Source organism: Malaclemys terrapin, chromosome 1 (assembly GCF_027887155.1).
Source record: "Malaclemys terrapin pileata isolate rMalTer1 chromosome 1, rMalTer1.hap1, whole genome shotgun sequence".
Classification (NCBI taxonomy): domain Eukaryota; kingdom Metazoa; phylum Chordata; order Testudines; family Emydidae; genus Malaclemys; species Malaclemys terrapin.
The window spans coordinates 147,683,108-147,709,675 of record NC_071505.1 but is presented as its reverse complement, the minus strand read 5'-3'; the positions used below and the strand labels follow the sequence as shown (position 1 = coordinate 147,709,675).

At 44.4% G+C, this 26,568-nt stretch overlaps 1 protein-coding gene across 1 annotated transcript in view; it reads right to left on the bottom strand.

Annotated features, from left to right (window-relative positions):
- Window positions 1-2,740: 2,740 nt before the first annotated feature.
- RABL3 (RAB, member of RAS oncogene family like 3) overlaps window positions 2,741-26,568 on the bottom strand; it is a 37,903-nt gene continuing 14,075 nt past the window's right edge. Inside the window, exons 4-8 of the mRNA XM_054042976.1 lie at window positions 15,004-15,118; window positions 13,279-13,429; window positions 10,985-11,056; window positions 6,868-6,906; window positions 2,741-3,069 (exon numbers count right to left, since the gene is read on the bottom strand). Of these exons, the coding sequence (XP_053898951.1) occupies window positions 3,004-3,069; window positions 6,868-6,906; window positions 10,985-11,056; window positions 13,279-13,429; window positions 15,004-15,118 (443 nt within the window). The 3' untranslated portion in view covers window positions 2,741-3,003. The remainder of the gene's footprint in view (window positions 3,070-6,867; window positions 6,907-10,984; window positions 11,057-13,278; window positions 13,430-15,003; window positions 15,119-26,568) is intronic.

Genomic DNA, 26,568 nt, shown 5'->3' with positions numbered 1-26,568 from the left:
AGCTTCGTTATGATTGCATCATCCATGACTTCTAGGAATAACATGATGCAATTCATATCATGTATGACACAATACCAGCTTCAGATTGCATCATTCATTGTTTTGCCTAAAAAGCAAGTACTGTCCAAACCCAGTCATAGATTTATTCATAGATCCAGTCAAAGATGTATTTTAGTCATTTCTGGTTTAAATTGAGATCCCTTCCCTTTATAACTCACTTATCCTCCGCCATTCCCAAGTCAAGGATCGTATATACTGACCCAATAGTATATCTTGAAAACTAGAGCCAATCAATAATTTTAAGCATCATTTTCGTTCTCAGTGACCCAGAATTAGTAAAGTTTGACTACATTTATTTCAGAAGCATTTTGGCTGTAGAGCAGTGTAATCTGGGAATGTCTTGTTTTGGTGTGATGAGCGCGCAGCCCTTTGGCGGTCGGTGGGCGGAGTTTCAGAGAGTTCCATAACTTGTTTTCCCCCAATCTGAGCCCTGGTTGCAGGCAGAACTTGTTGTTATTGCTTGCAGCAGTGATTTATCTGCTATCAGATGAAACAGAAAGTGGCTCCCGCCAACCCACAACACCTCAAACACTGTGGATCCCAGTTGCTGCAGAGGGATTTCCACAGGGTGAGAGAGAAAGTAAGGCACAGAGCAGGCGCCTAACCTGCTTGTCCCCTTCTGCAGGTTTGTGCTCCTTTCTGCTCACAGAAGAAGTGGGGAGCATTTCGGCCTAATTAATCCTCAGATCATCTTGTGAAGAACGACCACCATTTTAAAGGTGAGGAAACAGACAGAGAGGTGATGCGACTTGCTCAAGGCTTGCAAGGGAGGTGGGAACAGAAATGAAAACTCCTGACTTCCAGTTTCGTGCTCTAACCACTCAATCATACTCCTTCCCTAAATTGCCCCTGCAACTTGATTATACATAAGGAATAGATGCATGAAGTTTGCCATTCCCAATCAGACCACTGGTTTATCAACTGGAAAGGAGCCACAACCCCTAGGAATAGAGGTCAAACTGCTGAGCCCTCCTTGCTGAGAAAAAGGTTAGTATATCAGCAGTGCACAAAGCTTTTGCTTAGGGACTCCCATCTTGTCACTCTTAAATGTGATACTGAGAGGCTAAATTTGGAATCTATTGTGTGCTCTCTTCATAATCAAACCTATGGTTTCACTGAACATACCACAACTAATTCAGGGACTTCAGTGATTTATTTTAGAAGACAACAGTCTCACGGTTAAAAGCTCAAGTCTGTAAATTAGGATTCCTGGAGTCTATTCCTGACCCTGCAGTGTGATCTTGGGAAAAATCACGCGGATTCTCATTTTCAAAGGTGCCCCTAATGGCACTTCTGCAGCTGTCTCTAACAGGGCACCCAAAACTGGAAGATTTTGAAAACTTTAGTCCCAGTGTCTTAGTACCTGTTTCCCTGCCCATAAAATATGGATATTGATTCTCACTGCACCTCACCCAGATGCTTGGTGGCTTAGTTCATTCAGGTTTGTAAAATGTTCTCAAGTCTCTTGTGGAAGGTGCTAGAGAGAGGGAAAGTAAAAAGTGTTCATATTTTTACTTTTCATAAGTTAGGTCTGGTGATCCTATCTGTCATTCCTGCTTTGCTAGCAATAGGCAGCACTCAGTTACTCCCAATCAACAGCCAGAGAAGAGCTGCATGCAGATGTAATGTGGAGTCTGCAGAACTCAGCCTACTGTCCATTTCACACCAATATTTTACTTTCCTCTACCGTCATTTATTATTAATTTGTATTTATATTTAACACTAGCTCTTAGTCAGCCTCTAGCCCAGGCTAAACCATTATAAGGTTATTGTGAGAGAGAGGAAAGGAAAGCATATAATACTAGAGCTTTGGGATGCCCATTTAATTACCTCAAACACTTTTTCTTTTCTCCCAATACAATAAAACATTATATTTAAGAGTACAGAACCTGCTGTAATAGCTCAGACCAGTGGTTCATTTTGTCTAGTGTCTTATCTTCAGCAATCACTAATGACAGATGCTTCAGAGGAATTATTTTCTCATATGAGAATTTTCTTTCTAACCCCCAAAACTTCATGGTTAGGTCCAATCCTTAAGCGTAATTTTCTACCCACTCTATTCTAACTGTGGATGTTTTTATGATTTATATTTTGGTCTTATCCACTAAGCTTATGGTCTCAAATATAGATTGTCAGATTGAGTTCCACATGCACATTTTAAAAATATACTTCCTTTCATGAATTTTAAGTTTCTTGCCTTTTAATGTAATTAAATGTCCCCTTGTTCTGGTATTAGGAGAAAAAAATAAATAGGAGTACCTGATTTACTTTCTCTGTACTCTCTAAACTACAAATACCAAACTAAACAGCAATATAAACACCATTCTCTCTTCATGGGGAATTTTTTTTCAGGCTTCTAATAATTTTCAGAACCTGTCTCTGAACAACCTCTATTTCTGTTATGCCCCATGGGGTGACGCAGAACTGAGAGTTCCAGTTGAGGCTATACCACTGATTTATATGATGGCTTTCTACTGTTTTCCATCCTATTACTTATACAATCTAATATTTTGCTTGCTTGTTTTGCTTTATGTTAGTGTAAATGAGACGCCTGTTCAGTGTTCCTTTGCTGCTAGTGGTAAAATTAGCATAATTCACTGAAGAGTGTTCATAAATGTTCCAAGATGGGGGGGAAAGTTACACATGCATGCTGTGAATGAGAATGTTTCCTACAACAGCGTGGGAAACACAGAATTTATTGCACCAATTCAAAAAGATCCAGTATTTCCACAAGGTTCTTAAGCCTAGGAGAGAGTTTGGACCCCAAAACAGATTTGGGGGATTCTTCCTTGTGCCTTCATCAGCACTGGTAGCTTCCATAGTCCTGCTGGCCAAAGCCTGGCACGAGGATCATTGCCTTTAAGAGTCCAACAGGGATAGGAATGTTGCTGCAAACGGAGAGAAAACTCATCTTCCATTCAGTCTCTGGACAGTGAGCAGTGTTCAGTCATAATGAAGGCTCTTCAATGTACCACCTCCAAATCTTTTTCTATCAGAAAAGCCAGGAATCTGTAGATAGGGAAGATAAGTCACCATGTCAGAACCAGCAAGAATTCCTTCCAGGCCACATTAACACGCATGTTACCAAGTTGACAACATTACCTCCTTCCCATCCCACGCTTCCTTCTGAGTCAGGACAGACCTAGTGCTTCAGCATGCTCCTAAGATGTACCATCTTTTGAATGAAATGTAAAAGTGAGGTCCTGACCACTTGCCTTATAGATCTTCTGGGGCTTTATCGAAGACTTGCAGTGTGAGCACTATTGTCCTAGCCAAATTCCACCTTGGTTTATTACACTGTTCCTCGCTAAATCCTTCTGCAATTTCAATTGTATTTAGGAGACTTTGTTTCCTTTTCTAAACTGTTGTACACCATTACTGTGCTGTACTAAACAGCTGCTGTGTTCTACCCCAGAGTTGGCTGCAGTTTTGCAGTAATTGACGTAACAGCCTTTATCAAGTTGTGAAGCTCTGCGAAATCCATCAGAATGAAAAAAGCTGCAGTAAGGTATCGGCACTCATTTTTCTGCTGTACATGTGCAGAAAGTGCTTGTGCAGCTAGTGCTTACACTGTGAGAATCAGTGCTTACAAAGAAAGTCTATTCAAAACCACCACAAGCTTCCTTGCTTAATGGGATTTCAAACAGATTTACACTGCAGAGTGCCTACAAACACACACAATCCCACAACAGAAAGAGGTCCATGGTTCTTTAATCCTGTACTACATTAGCTGTCCTCATGGCAGCATCTCATGTAGCTGTCCACAAGATTATGGTTTAGGAGTCAGCTCATCCCTCCATCTACACATGGGCAGAGTTGAGGTGCTCACCCAACAGACATGCAGCCTCTCTCACTGCTCTGTCACAATAACCCCGGACAATCAACCTACTGTATAAAAGCAGCATCAAAATATACGGTGGTGCCCAATCAAGAAAAATATCAGAACTGGCCAAAAGCAGTACATCTGAAAACATGGGGTGAGGGGCAAGCTAATGTAGACTTCACAATAAAACAGCCTGCTGGAGTTATACCCTACAATGGTAGACTGTATCCTAGTTTACACTAGGGAATTAGGTCAGTATAATTATGTTGCTCAGGAGTGTGGATTTTCCACACCCCTGAGCAACACAGTTAAAGCGACCTTACTCCAAGTGTAGACAGCGCTAAGCTGACAGGAGAATTGTCCCATTGACCTAGCTACTGCTTCCTGGGGAGATGGATTGCCTATGCCGATGGAAGAACCTACCTCCTGTCGACATAGGTAGCATCTTCACTGAAGTGCTACTGCCATGCAGCTGTAACAGTCCAGCTGTGCCACTGAACCATTCCAGTGTAGGCAAGCCCTGAGAAAGCCACAGATTTTAGCAGAAATGTCAATTCACCGGAGAAGTACAAGACTTAGGGCCTTTCAACTCAAAGTGCTTCACAAACTTACAGTGATAGACAAAGTGGATGCATAGGGATCACTTTGCCCATCACTAAAATGCAGTCAGCTCTGGAGTGAAACTAGGCAACTCTATACAACAGTTAAGAATAGCATATCCAATTAAAACTACAATGGGAAGCCATAGAGGCAAAATTATTAGAGTTCAAATGTAGAAGCACCCCAGGGCTACAAATCAAACTTTTGTCAAAAGTGCTATGGGCTCCTTAAAACTGAGGTCTACCTCACTTGTGGTTATTATATCTCAACTAAAAGATAGCACAGCATCCCGGCGCTACACTCGGGTGTTAGTCCACTATCGACTCGAAAGGCAGAATGCAGCAACCAGAATCAACAGCACATTTCCTAGAGCATCCTCTGTGTTTTGTGGAGGTTTCCCCACCAACGCCGGGTTGGTCTGACCACAATCTGAGATCTGAATGATGCTATGGCTGCAAGCTAAAGGCAAGATGCATATGCTGAGGCATGATTTAAAAAACCCCACAACATACGTTTAGGGTCTATTCTTCCATCCATGCTTAGGAGAGTTTTACCATGTAAATTTCTCAAAGCATGAGTGGGAAGAACAGATCCCACTGCAGAATATTTTGAAGCCCATTTATTATATGTACAAGAAGCAGATCATTTCAAACATAACACTTGGGGGTGTACTGAAGCTCTTAAGTCCTTGTTGGGTTTGTTTCTCTACACTATGTATGTTGACTTGTTTAAGCTTCTGCACTGTCAACAAGGGAGCAGATCAGAGTAGTTGGCTGTGGGCTGTAATCTTTGGCCCTTGGCCATAAAGAAAAGAAAGTTAATCCTTGGTTAGCCACTAAAACCTATCATACACAATAATGTAATCTTGCATCATGGCTTTAAAACAAAAAACAAACAAAAACAGGCTCCTGCATTAAGCTATTATCGCCATGGAACAGAGATTCTCTTTTACCAGAGGAAAAAAGCCTTCCAGGATGAAATAGGAGAAAACAGATTTGGTTTAAAAAATGCAGATAAAAAATTCTCATGAACAACTGAAATAATACACTTCCGGCTTTCATTTTCACTTTTTCTCCCTCCCTAAAAGGAAGAAAGCACTGTACAGTTTTTTAATATACACGTTTTTCCATGACGTTTGTTACTATAATATGCAACCATTTCACTAACGTGAATGAATTAAACCTCAGTATACTTCATAGGCGCCAACTCCATAGGTGCTCCGGGGCTGAAGCACCCATGGGAAAAATATGGTGGGTTGTCAGCACCCACCAACAGCCCCCTTATCAGCTCCCCCCACCCCCCAGCACCTCCTGCCCGCTGGCAGGCCCCACCGATCAACGCCACCCCCTCCCTCCCAGCACCTACCGCGGATCAGCTGTTTTACAGCATCAGGAGGCACTGGGGAGTGTGCGGGGGTGAGTGAGGGAGCAGCGCGCTCGTGGGAGAGGGCGGAACTGGGTGGGGAAGAGGCAGGGCGGGAAGAAGCAGGGCAGAGGTGGAGCACTGCGGGAAGGGGTGGAGTGGGGGCAAGGCCTGGGTGGAGCCAGGGAGATTAGAAATTCAGCGCCTATGCTACACTTCTCTGAGGTAGGTCAGTCCTGGGTTGTATTCCCAGCTCAGCCACTAGTCTACTAGGTGACAAGTCACTCTCATAGGTGCTTCGGTCTCCCCAGCTGTAAAATGGGGATAATGATACTACCCTGCTTTGTAATCGACTGATAGAAAGTGCTACATAAGAGCAAGGTATTATTATTCCCCCTCATTTTACAGATGGAAACACTGTGAGGCTCAGAAGGATGAAGTGACTTGTCCTAGGTGGGAGAGTCCAGGTCCCATATTCTACTTAGTGCTTCCAAAACCTTTTTTTTTTTTTATTAATTAGTTAAGAGTTCAGGGTCCAACTAAGCTGGTACCATACTGGCACTTCTCTATTAGTTCCACCAGCTGCAGCAGAAATTATCATTAAAAAATGTACATTGTTAGCCCTGGTTGTGAAGAAAACTTTTTGATTGTGATTCAAAATGGTGCCATGTGTTTCTGCAGAAAACAGCCTGAAACAACAGCTCTGAGAGAGTTGCTAACTGAGCCCTCTTTCGTCTCAATTTCATCTGATTCCCAGTGGTGGCAATTTAAATGTCAATATTGTTAGTTATTTCACTGCTTATCATTTTATAGCCAAAACATCCAGATTGTGGGTGAAGCTTGTAAAAACTTGCACTATCTTTCCCATGCATCCAACTACCGATCATCACTAGCATCTGAATCACAATCTCCTATGTCTGGGCAACCAGGAGCCCATATTTTAAGGTCAGGGCCTTGTCAGCCAACAAAACCCACAGGTAGCATTGTACCAAAAAAATATCCACAGGGAAAAATCCACAGACCTGATTACCGTCTCGTGACAAGTATCTCTTCTCTATGACCTGGGGGATGCAATGAAAGAAAGAATTTAGCAGGTGTGGCATGTACATACCATCATAATGCGATGAACACTTTAAAGACATCAACAGTTGGGATACTCCATTCTCAAATGACAAATCCTGACTCCCGACTGCCTGTGCTGAAGGATGCTGTGGAAGCAGTACCCTCACTACACAGGGCAAGAAGGAGCAGCTCATATTGCTCTATTGCAAATCCCTATCCCCGCCCCCTCCCTCAAAAAAAAAAAAAAAAAAAAAAAAATCCTGGCCAAATTCTGGTGTTTGTACGAGAAAGGTGATCCCCTGGCTCCCCACTGCCATCTCCATCCCCTCCCCAGGGAGCACTAAGTGGCTTGACCAAAGCATTCCCACTTCCAATTTGGCTATTTCCAGATTTACCCTGACGTTTTTTCTCTGGGGAAGATGGGTGGGAAATAAAGCACTAAGTTTTATTCCCCCAGGTTTGTTTTAACCAGGAATAGCAGTGTTGGGCATCTATATTTAGCACTCACTTCAGCGCTAGCAAAGGGCACTGCACACCCACCAACCTGCACAGGGACAATGGATATTTGCTAGTGCGCTACAACACTTTAAATTTTAGTCCAGTTTCATTGTTCTAAGCAGATACCATGGTCAATGTTTCACACAGAACTGTTCTCAGGAAATCTCCAACACTGAAGAATAGCTACTCAATCCCCTTCCCCACCTAGAGATTACAGAATTACAATCCCAGAAGTAATCAAATCTCAAGACATCAATTGCGAAGTAAATGAATGAGGAAAAAGACAGAGATGAACATTAAGGCTGGGGAAAAGTCACAGGAGGCTGAAGGAGGAGGCTGTGAAATCCAAAAAGTCATGAGCCAGCAAGCTGGGGCAAAGTCTCACCCAGAAATGAGAGGAGTTTCAGTGACGGCAAACCATGTGTACACATGGTATATGATGCTAGGTTTTACCCCAATCTGACTGGTTTAAAAAAGGGGTTACAGACACTTATCCCTTTTATTCATCACTCTCTCTTCTAAGAGGAAGAGTGTTTCTACATCCTTGAAGGAGATCCCCTGTATTGCCCTAATACACAGGCAATCCTCAGACTTGTGACACAATTGGCTCCTGACAATTGCGTCATAAGTCGGAACCACAATCCACTCCATTGCAGGACCAAGCATCATAAAGTCGAAACCAACGTCGTAAGTCGAATCAGGATGTTAATTCAGAAACCTTATAAGTGCCGTTCGTTGTAAATCGGACGTCAAAGTTGAGAACTGCCTATACAACACCCTGGGCATCCAGCATCAAAGCCTCCATCCTTGTAGCTGAGAGCTGGACAAGAGTCCTTTCACAGTAAGCAATTATCACTTTTGAATCAGCTGGAGGGTTATTTCAGAGCAACATCAGTTGCTCCCTTTTTCCACTTCACAGGCTACATGTAGACATAGATTTCAAGGCCATAAAGAACCAATATTATCATCTAGTCTGAGCTCCTGTACAGCACATGCCATAGAACTTCCCCTACAAATACTTCCTAGAGCAGATCTTTTAGAAAAACATCCCATTTTGATTTAAAAATGGTCAGCAATGGAAAATCTACCATGACCCTTGTAAGTTGTTCCAATAGTTAATTACCCTTACTGTTATATTTACACTTTATTTCCTGTCTGAATGTGCCTACCTGCAACTTCCAGCCAGTGGATTGTTATCCCTTTCTCTGCTAGACTGAAGAGCCCATTATTAAATATTTGTTCCCCATGTAGGTACTTATAGTCTGTAATCAAGTCACCCCTTAACCTTCTATTTGTTAAGCTAACTAAATCAATCTCCTTGAGTCTATTACTGTAAGACATGTTTTCTAATCCTTTAACCATTCTCATATCTCTCTGAACTCTCTCCATCCTTCTTTGATTGTAGACACCAAAACAAGACACAGTATTCCAGCAGTGGTTGCACCACAGCAAAATTCAGAGATAAAATAATCTCTCTACTTAATCTTGAGATTCCTGCTTATGCACCCAAGGATTTGGCCACAGCATTGCACTGGGAGCTCGTGTTCAGCTCTTTATCCACCATGACCCCAAATCTTTTTCAGAGTCACTGCTTCTCAGAACAGAGTTCCCCTCCTGTAATTACGGACCGCAATGTTCTTTCTAATTTTTTACATCCACGTGTGGAATAAATTTTACGTGCACCAATATGGAGGTGATGTGTGGCAGGGGTGGGGCTGAGGGGTTCAGAGTGTGGGAGGGGGCTCAGGGCTGGGGCAGAGGGTTGGGTTACAGGGGGGTGAGGGCTCTGGCTGCAGGCTCTGAGGTGGGGCCGGGGATGAGGGGTTTGGCGTGTGGGAGGGGGCTCAGGGGTAGGACAGAGGGTTAGGGTGCCGGGGGGGTGTCAGAGCTCTGGCTGGGGGTGTGCACTCTGGGCTGAGGCTGGAGATGAGGGGTTTGGGATGCAGGCTGCCCCAGTGCTGGGCCAGGGGAGAGGTGCCTCTCCCTGGCTGCAGCAGCTCCAAGGCTGGGGCCGGGGGAGAGGCACCTCTCCCCTCTCCAGTCTAGGTCCTTGTGGCTGCGCGCCTGCATGGCCCTTGATAGCCTGCTGTGCAACCGTGCAGATTAGAGGGAACTTAGGCGGCCTGTATTCTTTGTTCCTAAATATTTACATTTAGCCCTCTAAAAATGCAGTGTTTGCTGGCACCCAGCTTACCAAGCCATCCAGATCATGATGTATCAGTGACCTACCTTTTTCGTTATTTACCACTCCCCCAATTTTTGCTGCTTCTGCAGTGCTCCTGGCTCAAGGAGCAAAAGGCCAGAATCAGACATCAAATCCAGACTCCAGCCCTCACACTCATTCTGTTTCCATGGGTGAATTTCAAGAAGCGGAGATGATTTTCAGGGTAGAACTAGCTAGGAGTCAGGCATTGTGCAGTAGGGACCGACAGAACATTTCCCATTCACCACTTAATTTTTTCATGTTCTGGGCTCCCCATATAACTCAGACAACAAAATTCAATAATGAGTTACACAACCTCTGCTGTCAGAGTCTTCAGTCTCATCTAAAATGTGACTTAGTTAAATTAAACTAACAAACTCTTTGGCAAGTCTGTAATGCAGACCAGTATTAGACTGAAAAGCTTTTCAGGGCAGCGAGTGTCTTTGTTATATGTTACTCCTGGGGGAATTCTGTGCCAAAAAATTAAAAATTCTATACACAATATTTTAAAATTCTGCAAATTTTATTTGTCAAAATAACACTACATAATTACACCAGTTTCAATTATTTTGGTAATTTATTTCAAAATACCGTCACCAGGTACGTCTGTAACAATACAGACACACACAAAAATTCCCCCCAAAGTAGAGAGTTAAAGAAACCCCTATGACAACCCACTTCCTGTTTCTCTGCTCCCTCCCCCCAAAGCCCAGCCAGGGGGCCAGACACCCACAACCCCTCCCGCACAGAGCCCAGCCATGGCCCGCCCCAGCCCGGACACCTACCCCCCCACCCACCCCTCAGAGCCCAGGGATCCAGAAGGAGAAACAGCCTGATGCTCAGTCCCAGGTTTGTGTGGAGTTTCCTGTGCGCTGCCATCTCCTTCCCTTAGGGCATGCGGGGAACTGCAGCTGCTAAGAACTCTCTACTCTCTCCCTTTCCCCCACAAGGTTTTCTATGTGCAAGCTGGGCTCTGCCAGGTCCAGCAGCCCCTAGTGGCGGCCAGCAGCACAGCAGCCCATTTCTTTGGGGGAAAGGAAAATCTGCGCAAAAAACAATTTCTGCAAAATTCTACATTGCGCAGTGGTGCAGAATTCCCCCAGGAGTAATGTGTGTGTATAGCACCTAGCACAACACCTAGCCCTGGTCCATAGGGCTCCAAAGAGCTATTGTAATACAAATAGTAATAAATAAATAAATATTTAAGGGAGAGTAGTCCGAAAGCCATTTTCACTTGCAATTTCACACAGGATTTGAACCCAGCTCTCAAGAAGTGGCAAGTGAGAGCAGGAGCCCAACTGTGCTGTTAGCTCTCAGTATACAGGCAGGGTTAAGTACATAAAACAAAACAACAAATGTAATTGAATTTGCATCACCTTATCAAAAAACCTGCTGAGCTTGACAGCATTGGATGAGCCTGCAGCCAGATAGCGGGGATTGGTGCAGTCCTGGAACACACAAAAGGCAACTCACAATTAGGAACCATGTTATGCAACATTCTTTAAGGAGCAGGAAAGCTACTGAAAATAACCAGGTACTCAGCACAACTCTTCATCTTAAACAAAATGTTTTCTCAAGATGCTTGATTTCTATAGAATGCAATGACAGGCCATATCGGTGTCACTTTAAGAACGGATAACCTAATAAGACGTGGCTTGGTTTTCAACCATTTACAATAGCTGAAATATTTGGTTTTGCTGCAGTTAGTCAACCAGCAGAGGGAATACAAGGAAATCAACAAGCCCTCTTCCCAGAAACATGCAGACATAACCACTAAAGCCAACATGGCAAACCCATACTGACTTTTGTTCCAAAGCCATTTGGAAGGACATTTGGGGGGGAGGAGGGAGAGGGGGAAAGAGGAGATATGGAAGAGGACAAAACTGATTGGGAAATGATTAAAAATCAAAAGTTTCAGTCTTTTAAATAGGGTTCTACTCACAAGAGGTAGCTTCACCCCATTCCCAAAACTCTGTGTTAAAGGGAACTTTAGAAGACCCACTTCAAATGCAAAATCTAAACTAAGTGGTTTAGAACAAGCAGCAGCCTAACATTTTTAAAGGCACGAGAACAGAAACCGGAGGTCTGTTAATAGTACAGCAAGAGGTGTCCTCCACAGCAGTGGTTCCCAACCACTAGCACTGGGGCATCAAGCTCTAACTCCTGGCACTCTAGTCTCTCCTCCCTCCCTTTATGTTGAGTTGCTATACTAGGCCTCAGAGCACTACTGTTACTCACTTCCCATTTGACTGCATGTACTCCTATAACAAAACATGGTCTCCTTGTTCTAGGGTTTAGGGCAGCTCAAGCTCATTTGCAGGTTGAAATACACACAACTGAATGGGTGGTTGTGGGCACAGCTCATGTCATAGTCTGAAGTGGCCTGAGTAGGCCATGAACCATTTGTCTACAAGCTCTGCAGAATGATGTGGTTAGGGTAGCTCCTAGGATGTTGTGCGGAGGAACCAATCAGCTGATAATTCACAACAGCAGCAGCATTGTAAGAATATTATGAAAGTATCAAGGGTGCCTAGTAATCAGTAGAAACAAGGAGGCCTTCTTGTTGAGGAAGTCTATGTGAAAGACTTTTTCCTGGCAGTGGCTGCATCTTCCAGAAAGAGCAATTTAATGGTAATGAGAACAGATCAATCTCAGACCAACTAATGATTTTCTTCACATTAAAATGCAGAAATCATCAATGTGACTGGTGAGACAGAAATCCAGATTCCCTGTTTGTACCAGTACAATTGGAGTGCCTCACACCATAAAGTTTACAGACAAAGGAAGTCACTCTGGATGTTATCCTCTTCAAAACCCAAGAGGCACAGGGAAGCAAATACATCAGAGCAGCTTTCTATTCCATGTTAGAGAAGTAGTCCTTAGTGCTAAATACAAGACAAATGATTTTTGATACTGATCAGCCACTAATGAGGTTGGGAAATCCACAAAGAAATAAATCAGCCAGAATTTCCTGTAGAGTCCTGAAGCATCAGCTTTGTAAACATGAACTAGAATTTGACACTTGCCTATTCAAAGAGCTGACAAAAAAAAAAAAATCTTTAAAAGAAAATTAAGTGAGCTAGGTGCTAAGGAAAGGTGTTGGTTTTACAGCCCTGGAGACTGAAACCCTCTGTTCCCACAAAAAATACCGAAGAGGAAGCTGTCCCCATAGCGTCCTAGTGATGTGTCTCAATCTTGAACTAAAGACTCATCTCAAATCATTAAGAGGGAAGTCCAATCTCCAAAGCTGGGAAGCAGGCTGAAAACTTCAATACTATATCTGCATTCCCCAGACTTAACTTCAGCCAAGCATTTTACATCCAGCCACCGATTTTGCCCAGGAAATGGTATAGATATAAATGGGTGTAGTCTGTATTTGCTCAAAAGAAAAGTCAGTGGCAGAACCGAGAACAGGACTCCCAATCCCCTAACCTCTAGGCCATCCCGCTGACTTCTCACAACCATCTCCTTTCTATAACTGAAAGACAGCTACTATTTCTCCATGGTGCTAGCAAGGGGTATGACTAACCATCACTGTAAAGTGCCTAGTCAGTCACACTGAGGTCAATCACCAGTAGCCTAGTTCCTGTAATTGGGATCTCATAGTTCTCTTTGCCGGAAAACATCATGCACAGTTAAAGAAAAACAAACTTCTGGCAAAAATACTAACCAGATTAATCTCTTCTGCATTGAAATCCTCAGCCAGGAAAGCTGTTCTGGTCAAAACTTCATTGCGCTTAGTCTCTGGGATCTGGTCCAATTTGGTTCCTATCACCAGCAGTGGAATCTGGTTATCAGCAAACTGTTCACGGTCATAGTCCCTGTGCAGTGAAAAACAGAATAATACAAACCTAGATGAGTGTGATAGCCCGTCAAGTCAGAAAAAGGGAACCATTGCCTGCCCTTTCCACTCTAGGTGGGTGGGAGATTCTTGGATACTGTGTTCTGACGGCCAAGCGTATTTTGTGTCCGGGACTTGGGGGAGGGTTTCTGCAGTTGATTCACACTGCCTGTTGGGAGCTTTAGAGTGGAAACAGATATGGAACTAGTAATTAGCACCTGAGACATGGGTTGGGGCTTTTGTCTGAAGAGGACAGGGTGGGAAGCAGCAGCTAAGAGATGAGCTGGATCACAATGCATGAGCTGGAGAAGAGCAGGAAGGAAATGGTAGCTGAGAGGCTGGTTGGGTCACACTGCATGTTCAAAAGGGAGAGGAGGAGAAGAAAGGAACCAGCAGCTGGGTTGGGTCAGGGCTCCAGTCTGGGAAAGGAAAAGGCAGAAGTAGCTAGTAGGCTGATGTGACCATGTTACAAATCAGAGAGAAAAGGAAAAAAAGGGAGGGTAAATGTGGATGCGATGCAGAATGCTGCTGCCCACGCACCCACGGTATCGGAAGATACAATGCAGGGCTAGATGGATCATTGGTTTTACCCAGTATGGCCATTCTTATGTTCACACAAACAAAAGAATGATACCATATCACTCCCATCATTAGAGAACTACCCTGACTCCCCATTCATTTCAGGACCAATTCAAAACTCCTGCCGTAGTTTGAAAACTCTCCATTAATTTGTTTCAGCTGGCTTCACAGGCCTTTTCTCTGTCCCACCACGTAAACTAGTGAGACAGCCTTCTTCTTTGCAGCCACATAGAATGTGGATATTGGAGGACACACCTCCACCCTGTGTTTTTAAAATAGCAGCTGTGTATCTGTCTGTGGGGCGCATATAATTGGGGTTCTGCTCCCCCCCCCCCCAATTCCATTGCTCTCACTCTCATCTGTGAGATTTTTCCAGGGTTTGAAAATCTTCCCCCTTATACCTGTAACAAGGAACAGGGGAAAACAGCAACAAATACCCAGTTAGATGGTGCAGCACTGCTGAAAACATATTCTGTGAATAGATTTCTTTAGCAAGGCCCCGAAAAATCCTACTAAAGAAATCTGCAAGATTTAGTGAGTTTCATTACTCCTCACACAAAAAAAAAGCCAGGTAGGACATGGAAACAGCCACATTTTCATGAGGATTCCTGCTAGATGGCCCTGAATGCCACAAAGCAGCCATGGAAGACGTTGAGGTAGCAGGAAATGTACCTGTTCCCACATAAGCCTTAACAGATAGGGAAGGAGAAATACAGAGACATACTCCCCTGACCCCAGGCTACTCCCAGAAAACCCAAGGATCTAGCAGCAGTGGTTCTGGAGATGGAACAGCAGTACCATTTCTCTTCCACAGTTCCATAGCTCTTCTCAGCCTTCCCAAGTACAACCTCGCCTGAGAACTCTGCACTTGGTCAAACTTCCTGTGGATTTCAAGTGACCCTAGCAATAAGGGATGAAGAGTAATATGACAGCTAGAGTCATGTGTCTGATGCTGTGTGCATGTTGTACACTCACCCATTTGTCACCAGCACGCCAGTTGGAGCCACATCTCGGTTAAGTGCTTCCAATGACCATCGACACAAGTTCTGGGAGGACTTCTTGTTGGTTAAATCATGCACTAATATTATGCCTAAATAGAGAGTAAAGACAAGACATTCCTTAATCATAAGATATTCTCCTAACCTCACCTATACAGGATTCACAGACCAAGTAGTTCTGGAACTGAGAGAGAAGAGAGCCGCACATGGAGTCAGGCTGAAAACATTAGCAAGGAGGAACTGTTCGGTATTACTTTAAATTGTCTTGTCACTATGGAGACATGGTTAAATGTGTTGTAGTTAAATGTGACCTGAAGCAAGAGGGTAGAAGGATTGGTTTTGTGCCCCCTTTTTTTGCTTCTTAATGGTGTATAAAGTAGGGCTAAAAAAACCTCCACCCATTTTGTTTTAACGTTGGTTGTTTTTTTAAACTTTAAAAGTATCAGAATTGCCAATTTTTGTCTTGTCTTTTTCTTAGGCATTTGAGTTAAAAAGGCATAACAAAACCCACAGAGTTTTAACAATGTATCTAAAAATCCTCTTCCTTCACAATGAATTAGGTTGCAATTGTTTTACAGGCAAGGCTTGTAGCCCTGCCCATTATTAAGATTACCTGACAGTTTCCTTTATAAAACCCTGTTTTCAGTTGCTTATAATTTTGCCAAACTGTAACCATTTGGGCTGAATTTTTCCATGCTGGGTGTCTGTCTCAGGCTGAATATAGAATAAATTTTGAATAGTTCAATCAATTTCAGTAATTTCCAAGAACAAGGCTAGGGGAAATATGTTGTTTTGCCTGTGTTAAAAAATATCTGGTGAACTTTTCTTTGAGAAACTAGTGCCAGCATGCTTTGGAGCAGGGACTTGCCTTTTGTCATTCTTGTGAAAATCTGCCCAAAGCAGGCCATACTATAAGCCTTTGGAAAAAAAAAAAAAAAACCCATAGTTTGCACATGCTCCACAAAGACTTCTTAAATGTTAGTAGCTAAATTCCCTGAAGATTTCATCCACACTGGGCATGCATAAGCCTAGGCTGAGCAGGACCGTTCTCCATAATTGCAGCTCTGGATTGCTGCAGGCTGGGTCCAGGTCCGAGCACCAGAACTGTGAGCAGGTAGCCTGTCTCTCCTGGGATTTCAATGACCCTCCTGCTGGCCACATGAAGCTGCTTCATTTAAATGCACCGGGGGATAGAGGACAGACCTTCTGGGGAAGGGTGTGGGGGGAAGTAGATTGGGACTAGGAGCCTTGATGTAGGTGGAAACTGAGACTGGAGCGTGGTGGGGGGAAATGGAAACTGGGACTGAGTTCAGAGGTGGGGAGGCTAGGATTAGAAGCTAATGAGGAAAGGCATGGGGAGACAGAAGTTGGGGGAGGGGGGAGGGAGAGAAAGAAACTAAGTTTGATGAGCCTGGCTAGCTCGGTAGATCATCAGACTTTTAATCTGAGGGTCCAGGGTTCAAGTTCCTGGTCAGGCTGAGGGGCCTTTCCCCCTGTGGTATCCTCCTACAACTTCAGATAGTGTCTCCTCAGGACCCTACTTGACATTTAGGGAGGGATAGCTCAGTGGTTTGAGCATTGGCCTGCTAAACCTAGGGTTGTGAGTTCAATCCTTGAGGGGCCATTTAGGGAACTGGGGTTAAAAAAAAAAAACTGTCTGGGATTTGTCCTGCTTTGAGCAGAGGGTTGGACTAGATGATCTCCCGAGGTCCCTTCCAACCCTGATATTCTATGATTGGATGAGGAACTGGAGGATGGGGGAAAAGACTGGAACTGGCTGGACAAGAAGTTGGGGAAACGGGGATACTGAGATTGGACAAGAAGCTGGGATTGGGAGCCAGTGGGTACAGGGAATCTGCATGTGGGAGAGGAGGCAGTGAGACAGATCAGATGAAGAGGGAGAAATGGAACCTGCTTGGGGACAAGGAGCTGGGGTGTATGGTTAAGGTAACTGGGAATTGCTGGGCAAGAAATCGATGACTGGGAGCAAAGACTGGGACCATCCCTCTGCTGTCAGCAAATATCTGTGAAATCCACTGGCAAAGTATCCCATCCTCCTCTAGTGCTGGTCCACATAGAGGAGAATAACCTACTACTGCTATCAATTAGTTCATTAGTTCAAGCAGCAAAACTCTGCAGTTGATTTAAAGGTTCCAACCTGCTCATGACCCATGTGGGTATAAATATGCCACATGATGAATTTTCTGTTTTTCAGTTGTTGTTTTTTTTAAATTTAGAAAGTTACACACAAAAAACATAATTAATAGCATTACTTTGGTGGGAAGTTCTAAGGCCTGTGGTATACAGTAGGGCTGACTAGATGATCACAATGGTCCTTTCTGGCCTCAGAACCTATGAAAATTTATGAAAAAGTTACAAAGTCAAGGACTCAAAAGTTAAGAATTGCCAAAATTAAAGTTGCTGGTGCAATAATAATTTAGCCCCCTTGTGCAAATGAATTACTTCATCACATACTGTTTGTTCCACAGGATATCAGCCTGATTCAGTTCTCATGAAGGGCCTTCTCTGAGGGAGAAGCAGGACTGTGCAGTGATGGAGACTATTGTCTGTTGGGCCCCTGCTTCATTTGTTGCAGAAGCCTGGAAGGTGTGTGGTGAATTAGGCAAGAGATTGCAGGAAGAGAAAGGATGGTCTCATGTTAAGGCAGCTGATGCTGCCCTGAGAACTGGACTCTAGCCCTGCCTCTGCTACATAGTTCCCGTATGGTACTCAGCAAGTCACTTAACCAAACTTTTCATAAGTGGTTATTAAGGCATGTATTCCTCAGGTTCTGGGTGCCCAAATTGAGTTCTTGGGGTCTGATTTGCAGAAGTGCTGAGCATTCACAGCTGCAACTCAAGTCAATGGGAGCTGTGCTTTAAACATACAAAGTGATATATAATTTTAAGTACTCTGGAAAAATCAAGTCCTAGGGATCTCCAACTGGGCAAAATTATTGGATATTTTTTACCTTAATCTCACTGTATTTCAGTTCCCCAGCTGTACAATGGCGATATTAATACCCCCTTGTCTCACAAGGGTGTTGTGAAAATAAACTCATTAATGTTTCTGAAGCACTCAGATATGAGTAATAGCCGTGATGAACACCAAAGAAAAGCACACGAAGAAATAAATAGTTCAGTCTTCAGAGCAGAGTTTGAATAGCATGGAGTAAATAAGGCCTATGGCTATACGTTGAACAATGAGAAAAAAATAAAATAGTGACTAGCTGCTCACTGTGCAAGTGCTGTTCATTCTACACCCAGAATGAGCCAGGAGTCCTGGAAATGGAAATACTGTGCTAATAAGCGATGGTCACATCAATACCACCCTATACCGGAAACCTACTGACCGCTACACTTACCTACATGCCTCTAGCTTCCTTCCAGGACACACCACACGATCCATTGTCTACAGCCAAGCTCTAAGATATAACCGCATTTGCTCCAATCCCTCAGATAGAGAGGAGCACCTACAAGATCTCTATCAAGCATTCTTAAAACTACAATACCCACCTGCTGAAGTGAAAAAACAGATTGACAGAGACAGACGAATACCCAGAAGTCACCTCCTACAAGACAGGCCCAACAAGGAAAATAACAGAACACCACTAGCTGTCACCTTCAGCCCCCAACTAAAACCTCTCCAGCGCATCATCAGAGATCTACAACCTATCCTAAAAGATGATCCTTTACTCTCACAGATCTTGGGAGACAGACCTGTCCTCGCTTACAGACAGCCCCCCAACCTAAAGCAAATACTCACCAGCAACCACACATCACTGAACAAAACCACTAACCCAGGAACCTATCCTTGTACCAAAGCCCGATGCCAACTCTGTCCACATATCTACTCAAGTGACATCATCATAGGACCTAATCACATCAGCCATACCATCAGGGGCTCGTTCACCTGCACATCTACCAATGTGATATATGCCATCATGTGCCAGCAATGCCCCTCTGCCATGTACATTGGCTAAAACGGACAGTCTCTACGCAAAAGAATTAATGGACACAAATCTGACATCAGGAATCATAATACTCAAAAACCAGTGGGAGAACACTTTAACCTGTCTGGCCATTCAATGACAGACCTGCGGGTGGCTATCTTACAACAGAAAAACTTCAAAAATAGACTCCAACGAGAGACTGCTGAGTTGGAATTGATATGCAAACTAGATACAATCAACTCAGGATTGGATAAGGACTGGGAATGGCTGAGCCATTACAAACATTGAATCTATCTCCCCTGGTAAGTATTCTCACACTTCTTATCAAACTGTCTGTACTGGGCTATCTTGATTATCACTTCAAATGTTTTTTTCTCTTACTTAATTGGCCTCTCAGAGTTGCTAAGACAACTCCCACCTGTTCATGCTCTCTGTATGTGTGTATATATATCTCCTCAATATATGTTCCACTCTATATGCATCCGAAGAAGTGGGCTGTAGCCCACGAAAGCTTATGCTCTAATAAATTTGTTAGTCTCTAAAGTGCCACAAGTACTCCTGTTTTTGTTTAACAGTAGAAAATCAACCTTTCAGCCTTGCTTCATACATCACAAAGGGCAAACCCCTAATTTTTCATTAGCAGATCATCGTTAAGGTCGCAATCACATTTCCACAATAAGCTCTCTTTTTGCCCCCCAAACTCCTAAGAAGTCCTTTCCAACTCCAGATAGGTGTGGGAGTTTGGGGATAGAAGAGAATTTTCCCCAAAACAAGAGGTGAATTGGCCCAGCTGATTCTGAGTTACAGTAATCAGAAAATGATGGGCTGGATTTTCCAGTCTGCTACATTACCACCTCCTTCACCAGCTCTTCCACCCTCTCCTGCCTTTCATAGTTTACCAAATGGCAGCTGGAGACATGCATAAATAAGATTTCCTGTATTTAAAAAAAGTTAAGCTTCTGGTCCTTTTTCTTGCCAAGATCCTTCAAACTGTAAACCCAATAGTAGGAAAAATTACAGGCCAGTCTCACTAGTTGTTCTCTTTGTCAGACACCCACCTCTCACAGCTGGAGCTCCTCACTCAATTTGCAATTCCTGGCAGCAGCCAGCACCACCTTCTTCTCCCAACCTCCTGCCAAAGGAGACAGGAAGTTGTGGAATGCCCCTAGGTTTCTCCAGAATTTAATATGTAATTTAATTAAAAACATGGAGAGAGCACTGCACACCCACATGCACATCCCATCATGCTAAGACTTTTCCATTTGTTCACAACATATGCTTCACAGCTGTGGAAAGTTTCTTTCATGTGTATTCACCTGATCTTCCACAGACCTCACCCATCTTACACATTAACATTATGCCATCTTTCCATCAACACACCTGCCAATACTCCAAGACCATGCTACAAAGGACCTTTCCCACCAGTGCCAGACAGGATCAAACAGAGTCATTGCACCCAGGATATTTGACAACCTTCTCTCCATCCAGTGAGGCCCACTGCACAGGCCCATTCTCCTGGGAAGAACAACTCAAAAAAGGACAGTACAGAGACATGAAGCCTGATACAAGAGAAACCTACTGTGATGGGCACCCTTCCGGGGTGCCACCTGATGTGCTGGGGTCCCACTGAGCTCATCTGTCCCACAAGCCTGGATTCTCTTTACTCTATGCTGCTGTGACAGGCTCTCAAGTCCCCTTCCAGCACACACCCAGGTAGGGACACACCCAGCTGTAGAATCACACAGAGTTTGCAATCAGCTGTATGTGGGAGAACTCAGCTTGGGGAATTGCTCAGCACTCTGGTGCACACACCCTGTCAAGGCTGTATCCCCACTTTGAACTTTAGAGTACAAATGCGGGGGCCTGCATGAAAACTTCTAAGCTTAATTACCAGCTTAGCCCTGGTTCCGCTGCCACCATTTCAATGGATTCCCCCCCTGGGAAGCCTTGAAAAACCTTCACCAATTCCCTGGTGAATACAGATCCAAACCCCTTGGATCTAAAACAAGGAGAAATCAATCAGGTTCTTAAAAAGAAGGCTTTTAATTAAAGAAAAAGGTAAAAATCATCTCTGTAAAATCAGTATGGAAATTAACCTTACAGGGTAATCAAACTTAAAGAGCTCAGAGGACTCCCCTCTAGTCTTAGGTTCAAAGTACAGCAAACAAAGATAAACACTCTAGTAAAAGGTACATTTACAAGTTGAGAAAACAAAGGAAAACTAACATGCCTTGCCTGGCTATTTACTTACAAGTTTGAAATAGGAGAGACTTGTTTAGAAAGATGTGGAGAACCTGGATTGATGTCTGGTCCCTCTCAGTCCCGAGAACGAACACACTCCCAAACAAAGAACACAAACAAAAGCCTTCCCCCCCACAAGATTTGAAAGTATCTTGTCCCCTTATTGGTCCTTTAGGTCAGATGCCAGCCAGGTTACCTGAGTTTCTTAACCCTTTACAGGGAAAAGGATTTTGGAGTCTCTGGCCAGGAGGGATTTTATAGTACTGTACACAGGACAGCTGTTACCCTTCCCTTTATAGTTATGACACGCCCCCCAAATCACAGATAGTGTTGGACGTTCGGTTCCACACTGGCTGTGATTTCTTCCTGGAGTTCTAGGAGAAAACAGAGTTAATAAGACACATATACCTTTAGACATACTACTGATTATATAAAAACTAACAATATGTTTCATTCCAAGAACAATTGTTAACCAGTTAACTCTGGGAAACTTTCCCGGGAGAGTGCATCAGCCACTTTGTTAGAAGCTCCCGAAATGTGTTGTATTTCAAAATCAAAATCTTGGAGAGCTAAACTCCACCGAAGAAGTTTTTTGTTATTTCCCTTGGCGGTATGAAGCCACTGTAGCGCAGCATGGTCTGTTTGTAGTTGGAAACGCCGTCCCCAAACATATGGGCGTAGCTTTTCTAGCGCGTACACAATGGCATAGCATTCCTTTTCGCTGATTGACCAATGGCTTTCCCTCTCAGACAGTTTCTTACTGAGAAACACGACAGGATGGAATTCTTGATCCGGTCCTTCCTGCATTAAAACTGCTCCCACGCCTTGCTCGGACGCATCTGTGGTTACTAGGAACGGTTTGTCAAAGTCTGGGGCCCTTAGCACAGGGTCAGACATGAGTGTTGCCTTAAGCTGGTTAAAGGCCTTTTGACACTCATCAGTCCACTGAACTGCATTTGGCTGTTTCTTTCTGGTTAGATCTGTCAGCGGGGCGGCGATTTGGCTGTAGTGGGGTACAAATCGCCTATAATATCCAGCCAAGCCTAAGAAGGATTGGACCTGTTTCTTAGACTTTGGAACCGGCCACTTTTGGATAGCATCCACTTTGGCCTGTAGGGGATTTATAGTTCCTTGAGCCACCTGGTGCCCCAGGTAAGTCACTCTGTTTTGGCCTATTTGACACTTTTTAGCCTTAACAGTTAGTCCTGCCTGCTGGATGCGCTCGAAAACTTTTTCCAGGTGCTCCAGGTGCTCTGCCCATGAATCAGAAAAAATGGCCACATCATCGAGGTAGGCAACTGCAGATTCTCCCAATCCCGCTAGGAGACCATCTACAAGTCTTTGGAAGGTGGCGGGTGCATTTCGCAACCCAAAAGGGAGTACACATTGAATTCATACACCCCTGCCTGGGTGACGAAGGCTGACCTTTCCTTAGCGGGTTCATCCAGTGGTACTTGCCAGTACCCCTTGGTTAAGTCCAAAGTAGAGATGAATTGGGCATGTCCCAATTTCTCCAATAGCTCATCTGTGCGTGGCATTGGATAGTGGTCAGGACGAGTTACAGCATTTAGCTTACGGTAGTCCACGCAAAAGCGTATTTCCCCATCTGGTTTGGGAACTAGAACCACTGGAGATGCCCATGCACTCTTAGAGGGTCGGATTATACCCATCTGTAGCATGTCCTGGATCTCCCTTTGTATAGCAGTTTTGGCATGAGGTGATTCCCGGTAGGGTGGGGTTCTAATTGGGTGAGCATTACCTGTGTCAATGGAGTGGTATGCCCGTTCGGTCCGTCCTGGAGTGGCTGAGAAAATTGGTGCAAAGCTTGTGCACAGCTCCTTGATCTGCTGTCACTGCAGACGTCCAAGGGTCATGGAGGGGTTCACCTCTTCCACGCCACCATCCTTTTTTCCTTCGTAGTAGACACCTTCAGGCCACTCCGCGTCATCTGTTTCCTGGGCTGTAAACTGGCAAACGTTTAATTCTCTGGAATAAAAGGGCTTAAGAGAGTTAACATGGTGTACCTTAGGCTTTATGGTGGAGGTGGGGGAGGCTATGAGATAGTTAACAGCTCCTAGGCGCTCCTGGACCGTGAATGGTCCTTCCCACGACGCTTCCATTTTATGGGCCTGGAGTGCGTTTAAGACCATGACTTGGTCTCCTACTTTGAAGGACCGTTCTCTGGAATGTTTATCATACCAGGCCTTTTGCTCTTCCTGAGCATCCTTTAGGTTTTCTTTAGCAAGGGCTAAAGAGTGTCGGAGGGTGCTTTGTAGGTTGCTTACAAAGTCTAGAATGTTAGTTCCTGGAGAAGGCGTAAACCCCTCCCATTGCTGCTTCACCAACTGTAATGGCCCCTTAACCTCGCGGCCATACACAAGTTCAAATGGTGAAAACCCTAAACTGGGATGTGGTACAGCCCTGTAGGCAAAAAGCAACTGCTGCAACACTAGGTCCCAATCATTGGAGTGTTCATTTACAAATTTACGTATCATGGCCCCCAAAGTTCCATTAAACCTCTCCACCAGGCCATTGGTTTCATGGTGGTAAGGGGTGGCAACCAAGTGATTCACCCCATGAGCTTCCCACAGGTTTTCCATGGTCCCTGCCAGGAAGTTAATTCCCAAATCTGTAAAGATGTCGGAGGGCCAACCTACCCTGGCAAAAATGTCTGTTAATGCCTGGCACACACTTTTAGCCCCGGTGTTGCTTAAGGGTACTGCTTCCGGCCATCGGGTAGCAAAATCCATGAAAGTCAGTACGTACTGCTTTCCTCTGGGTATCTTCTTTGGGAAAGGACCCAGAATATCCACAGCTACGCGCTGAAATGGGACCTCAATTATGGGTAGTGGCTGGAGAGGGGCTTTAACCTGGTCTTGGGGCTTTCCCACTTGTTGGCACACCTCACAAGACCGGACATATTTAGCAACGTCCTTGCCCATTCCCTCCCAGTGGAAGGACTTCCCCAACCGGTCTTTGGTTCTGTTCACCCCAGAATGGCCACTGGGATGATCATGGGCTAAGCTCAAGAGCTTTACCCGATACTTAGTGGGAACTACCAACTGTCTTTGAGGATGCCAGTCTTCCTGGTGCCCACCAGAAAGAGTCTCCTTGTATAAAAGTCCTTGTTCTACAACAAACCGGGATCGGTTAGAAGAGCTGAGAGGCGGTGGGGTGCTCCGCGCCACCGCCCAAGCTTTCTGAAGGCTGTCATCTGCTTCCTGCTCGGCCTGGAACTGTTCCCTTGATGCTGGAGACATCAGTTCCTCCTTGGACTGTGGACTGGGGCTTGGTCCCTCTGGAAGCGATGCAGGTGCTGGGGCTGTTTCCAATGACCGTGAACCGCTGTCCGCTGGTGCACTATGTGTTATCTCAGGCTCTGGCTGAGCCTCTTCTGCCAGGTCAGGCTCGCTGGTGCCCTCTGGCATTGGAGTTGTAGACGGGTTTGCAAGCGCTGGACTCAGTGCTGGCAATGGTCCTGGTGCTGGTTGCGTTGCCAATTCCGGTTCTGGGACTGGCTTTGGCTGGGTCTCTGGGATTGGATCCACTACGGCTGTTGCAGTCGTTGGCAGGGGATCCTGTTCCACCACCCTTGTCTGGGTCTCTGGTAACACAGACGGGGCCCTGGTGGACGGCTTAGGAACAGGGATGGGGGTGAAAGCTTGCTTAGCCTTTGCTACTTCCAGTTCATGCTTCCTTTCTTTTTCTCTCTCCTCCATCTCTTTTTCTTTCAGCTCCATCTCTCTCTTGTGGGCCTCCTCTTTGGCTTTTTCTTCTCTTTCTTTTAGCTCCATAGCTCTCTTGTGGGCCTCCTCTTTGGCTTTTTCTTCTTTTGTAGTCATTTTCCTGTTTTCTTGTGCTGGGTCACCCCTCTGCAGTTGACTGAAACTGGGAAGCTCTCAGCTCTGGCTGCTGCTGAGTTAACAGAGACTTTCTAACTAGCTACTCCGGAGGATGTAAAAAGAAAAAAAACCAATTCAGCTTGTAAATTCCTTTTACCAGTCAAGTTTGTTTGCTTATTTGAACACTTCTCTTAACAAAGGACCTTGTTAAAAAAACTTAACACCTCTGCCTTCAGGCAAGGAGAGATAAGATATGCATCTATCTCCAGCTCTGCTTTCCAAGCAGCTAGAAGGAAAAAAAAAAATCTCACTGGCTTTTGGGTTTAAAATGATCCCACCGCTATGCCACCATGTCAAGGCTATATCCCCACTTTGAATTTTAGGGTACAAATGTAGGGGCCTGCATGAAAACTTCTAAGCTTAACTACCAGCTAGCCCTGGTTCCGCTGCCACCATTTCAATGGATTGCCCCCCTGGGAAGCCTTGAAAAACCTTCACCAATTCCCTGGTGAACACAGATCCAATCCCCTTGGATCTAAAACAAGGAGAAATTAACCTTTCCCCCTCCTTCCTCTCACCAACTCCTGGTGAATACAGATCCAAACCCTTTGGATCTTAAAACAAGGAGAAATTAACCATCCCCCCTCCTTCCTCCCACCAACTCCTGGTGAACACAGATCCAATTCTCTTGGATCTAAAACAAGGAGAAATTAACCTTTCCCCCTCCTTCCTTTCACCAACTCCTGGTGAATACAGATCCAAACCCCTTGGATCTAAAAACAAGGAAAAATCAATCAGGTTCTTAAAAAGAAGGCTTTTAATTAAAGAAAAAGGTAAAAATCACCTCTGTAAAATCAGTATGGAAATTAACCTTACAGGGTAATCAAACTTAAAGAGCTCAGAGGACTCCCCTCTAGTCTTAGGTTCAAAGTACAGCAAACAAAGATAAACACTCTAGTAAAAGGTACATTTACAAGTTGAGAAAACAAAGGAAAACTAACACGCCTTGCCTGGCTATTTACTTACAAGTTTGAAATAGGAGAGACTTGTTTAGAAAGATGTGGAGAACCTGGATTGATGTCTGGTCCCTCTCAGTCCTGAGAACGAACACACTCCCAAACAAAGAACACAAACAAAAGCCTTCCCCCCCCCCCCAAGATTTGAAAGTATCTTGTCCCCTTATTGGTCCTTTAGGTCAGATGCCAGCCAGGTTACCTGAGTTTCTTAACCCTTTACAGGGAAAAGGATTTTGGAGTCTCTGGCCAGGAGGGATTTTATAGTACTGTACACAGGACAGCTGTTACCCTTCCCTTTATAGTTATGACACACCCTCTGGAGTGTAAATCCAAAATTACATTGTCTTGTGCTGTATAGAGATTTCTATAGCATAAGCTTATGAAATTTGCCACCTCCCTCAATGTGGAGGAAGATATGCACAGCTTTATGCTCCCCACCCCCCATCATGAACTGCACAAACTGGGTTTTGGAATAAACAAAAAGCAAGTTT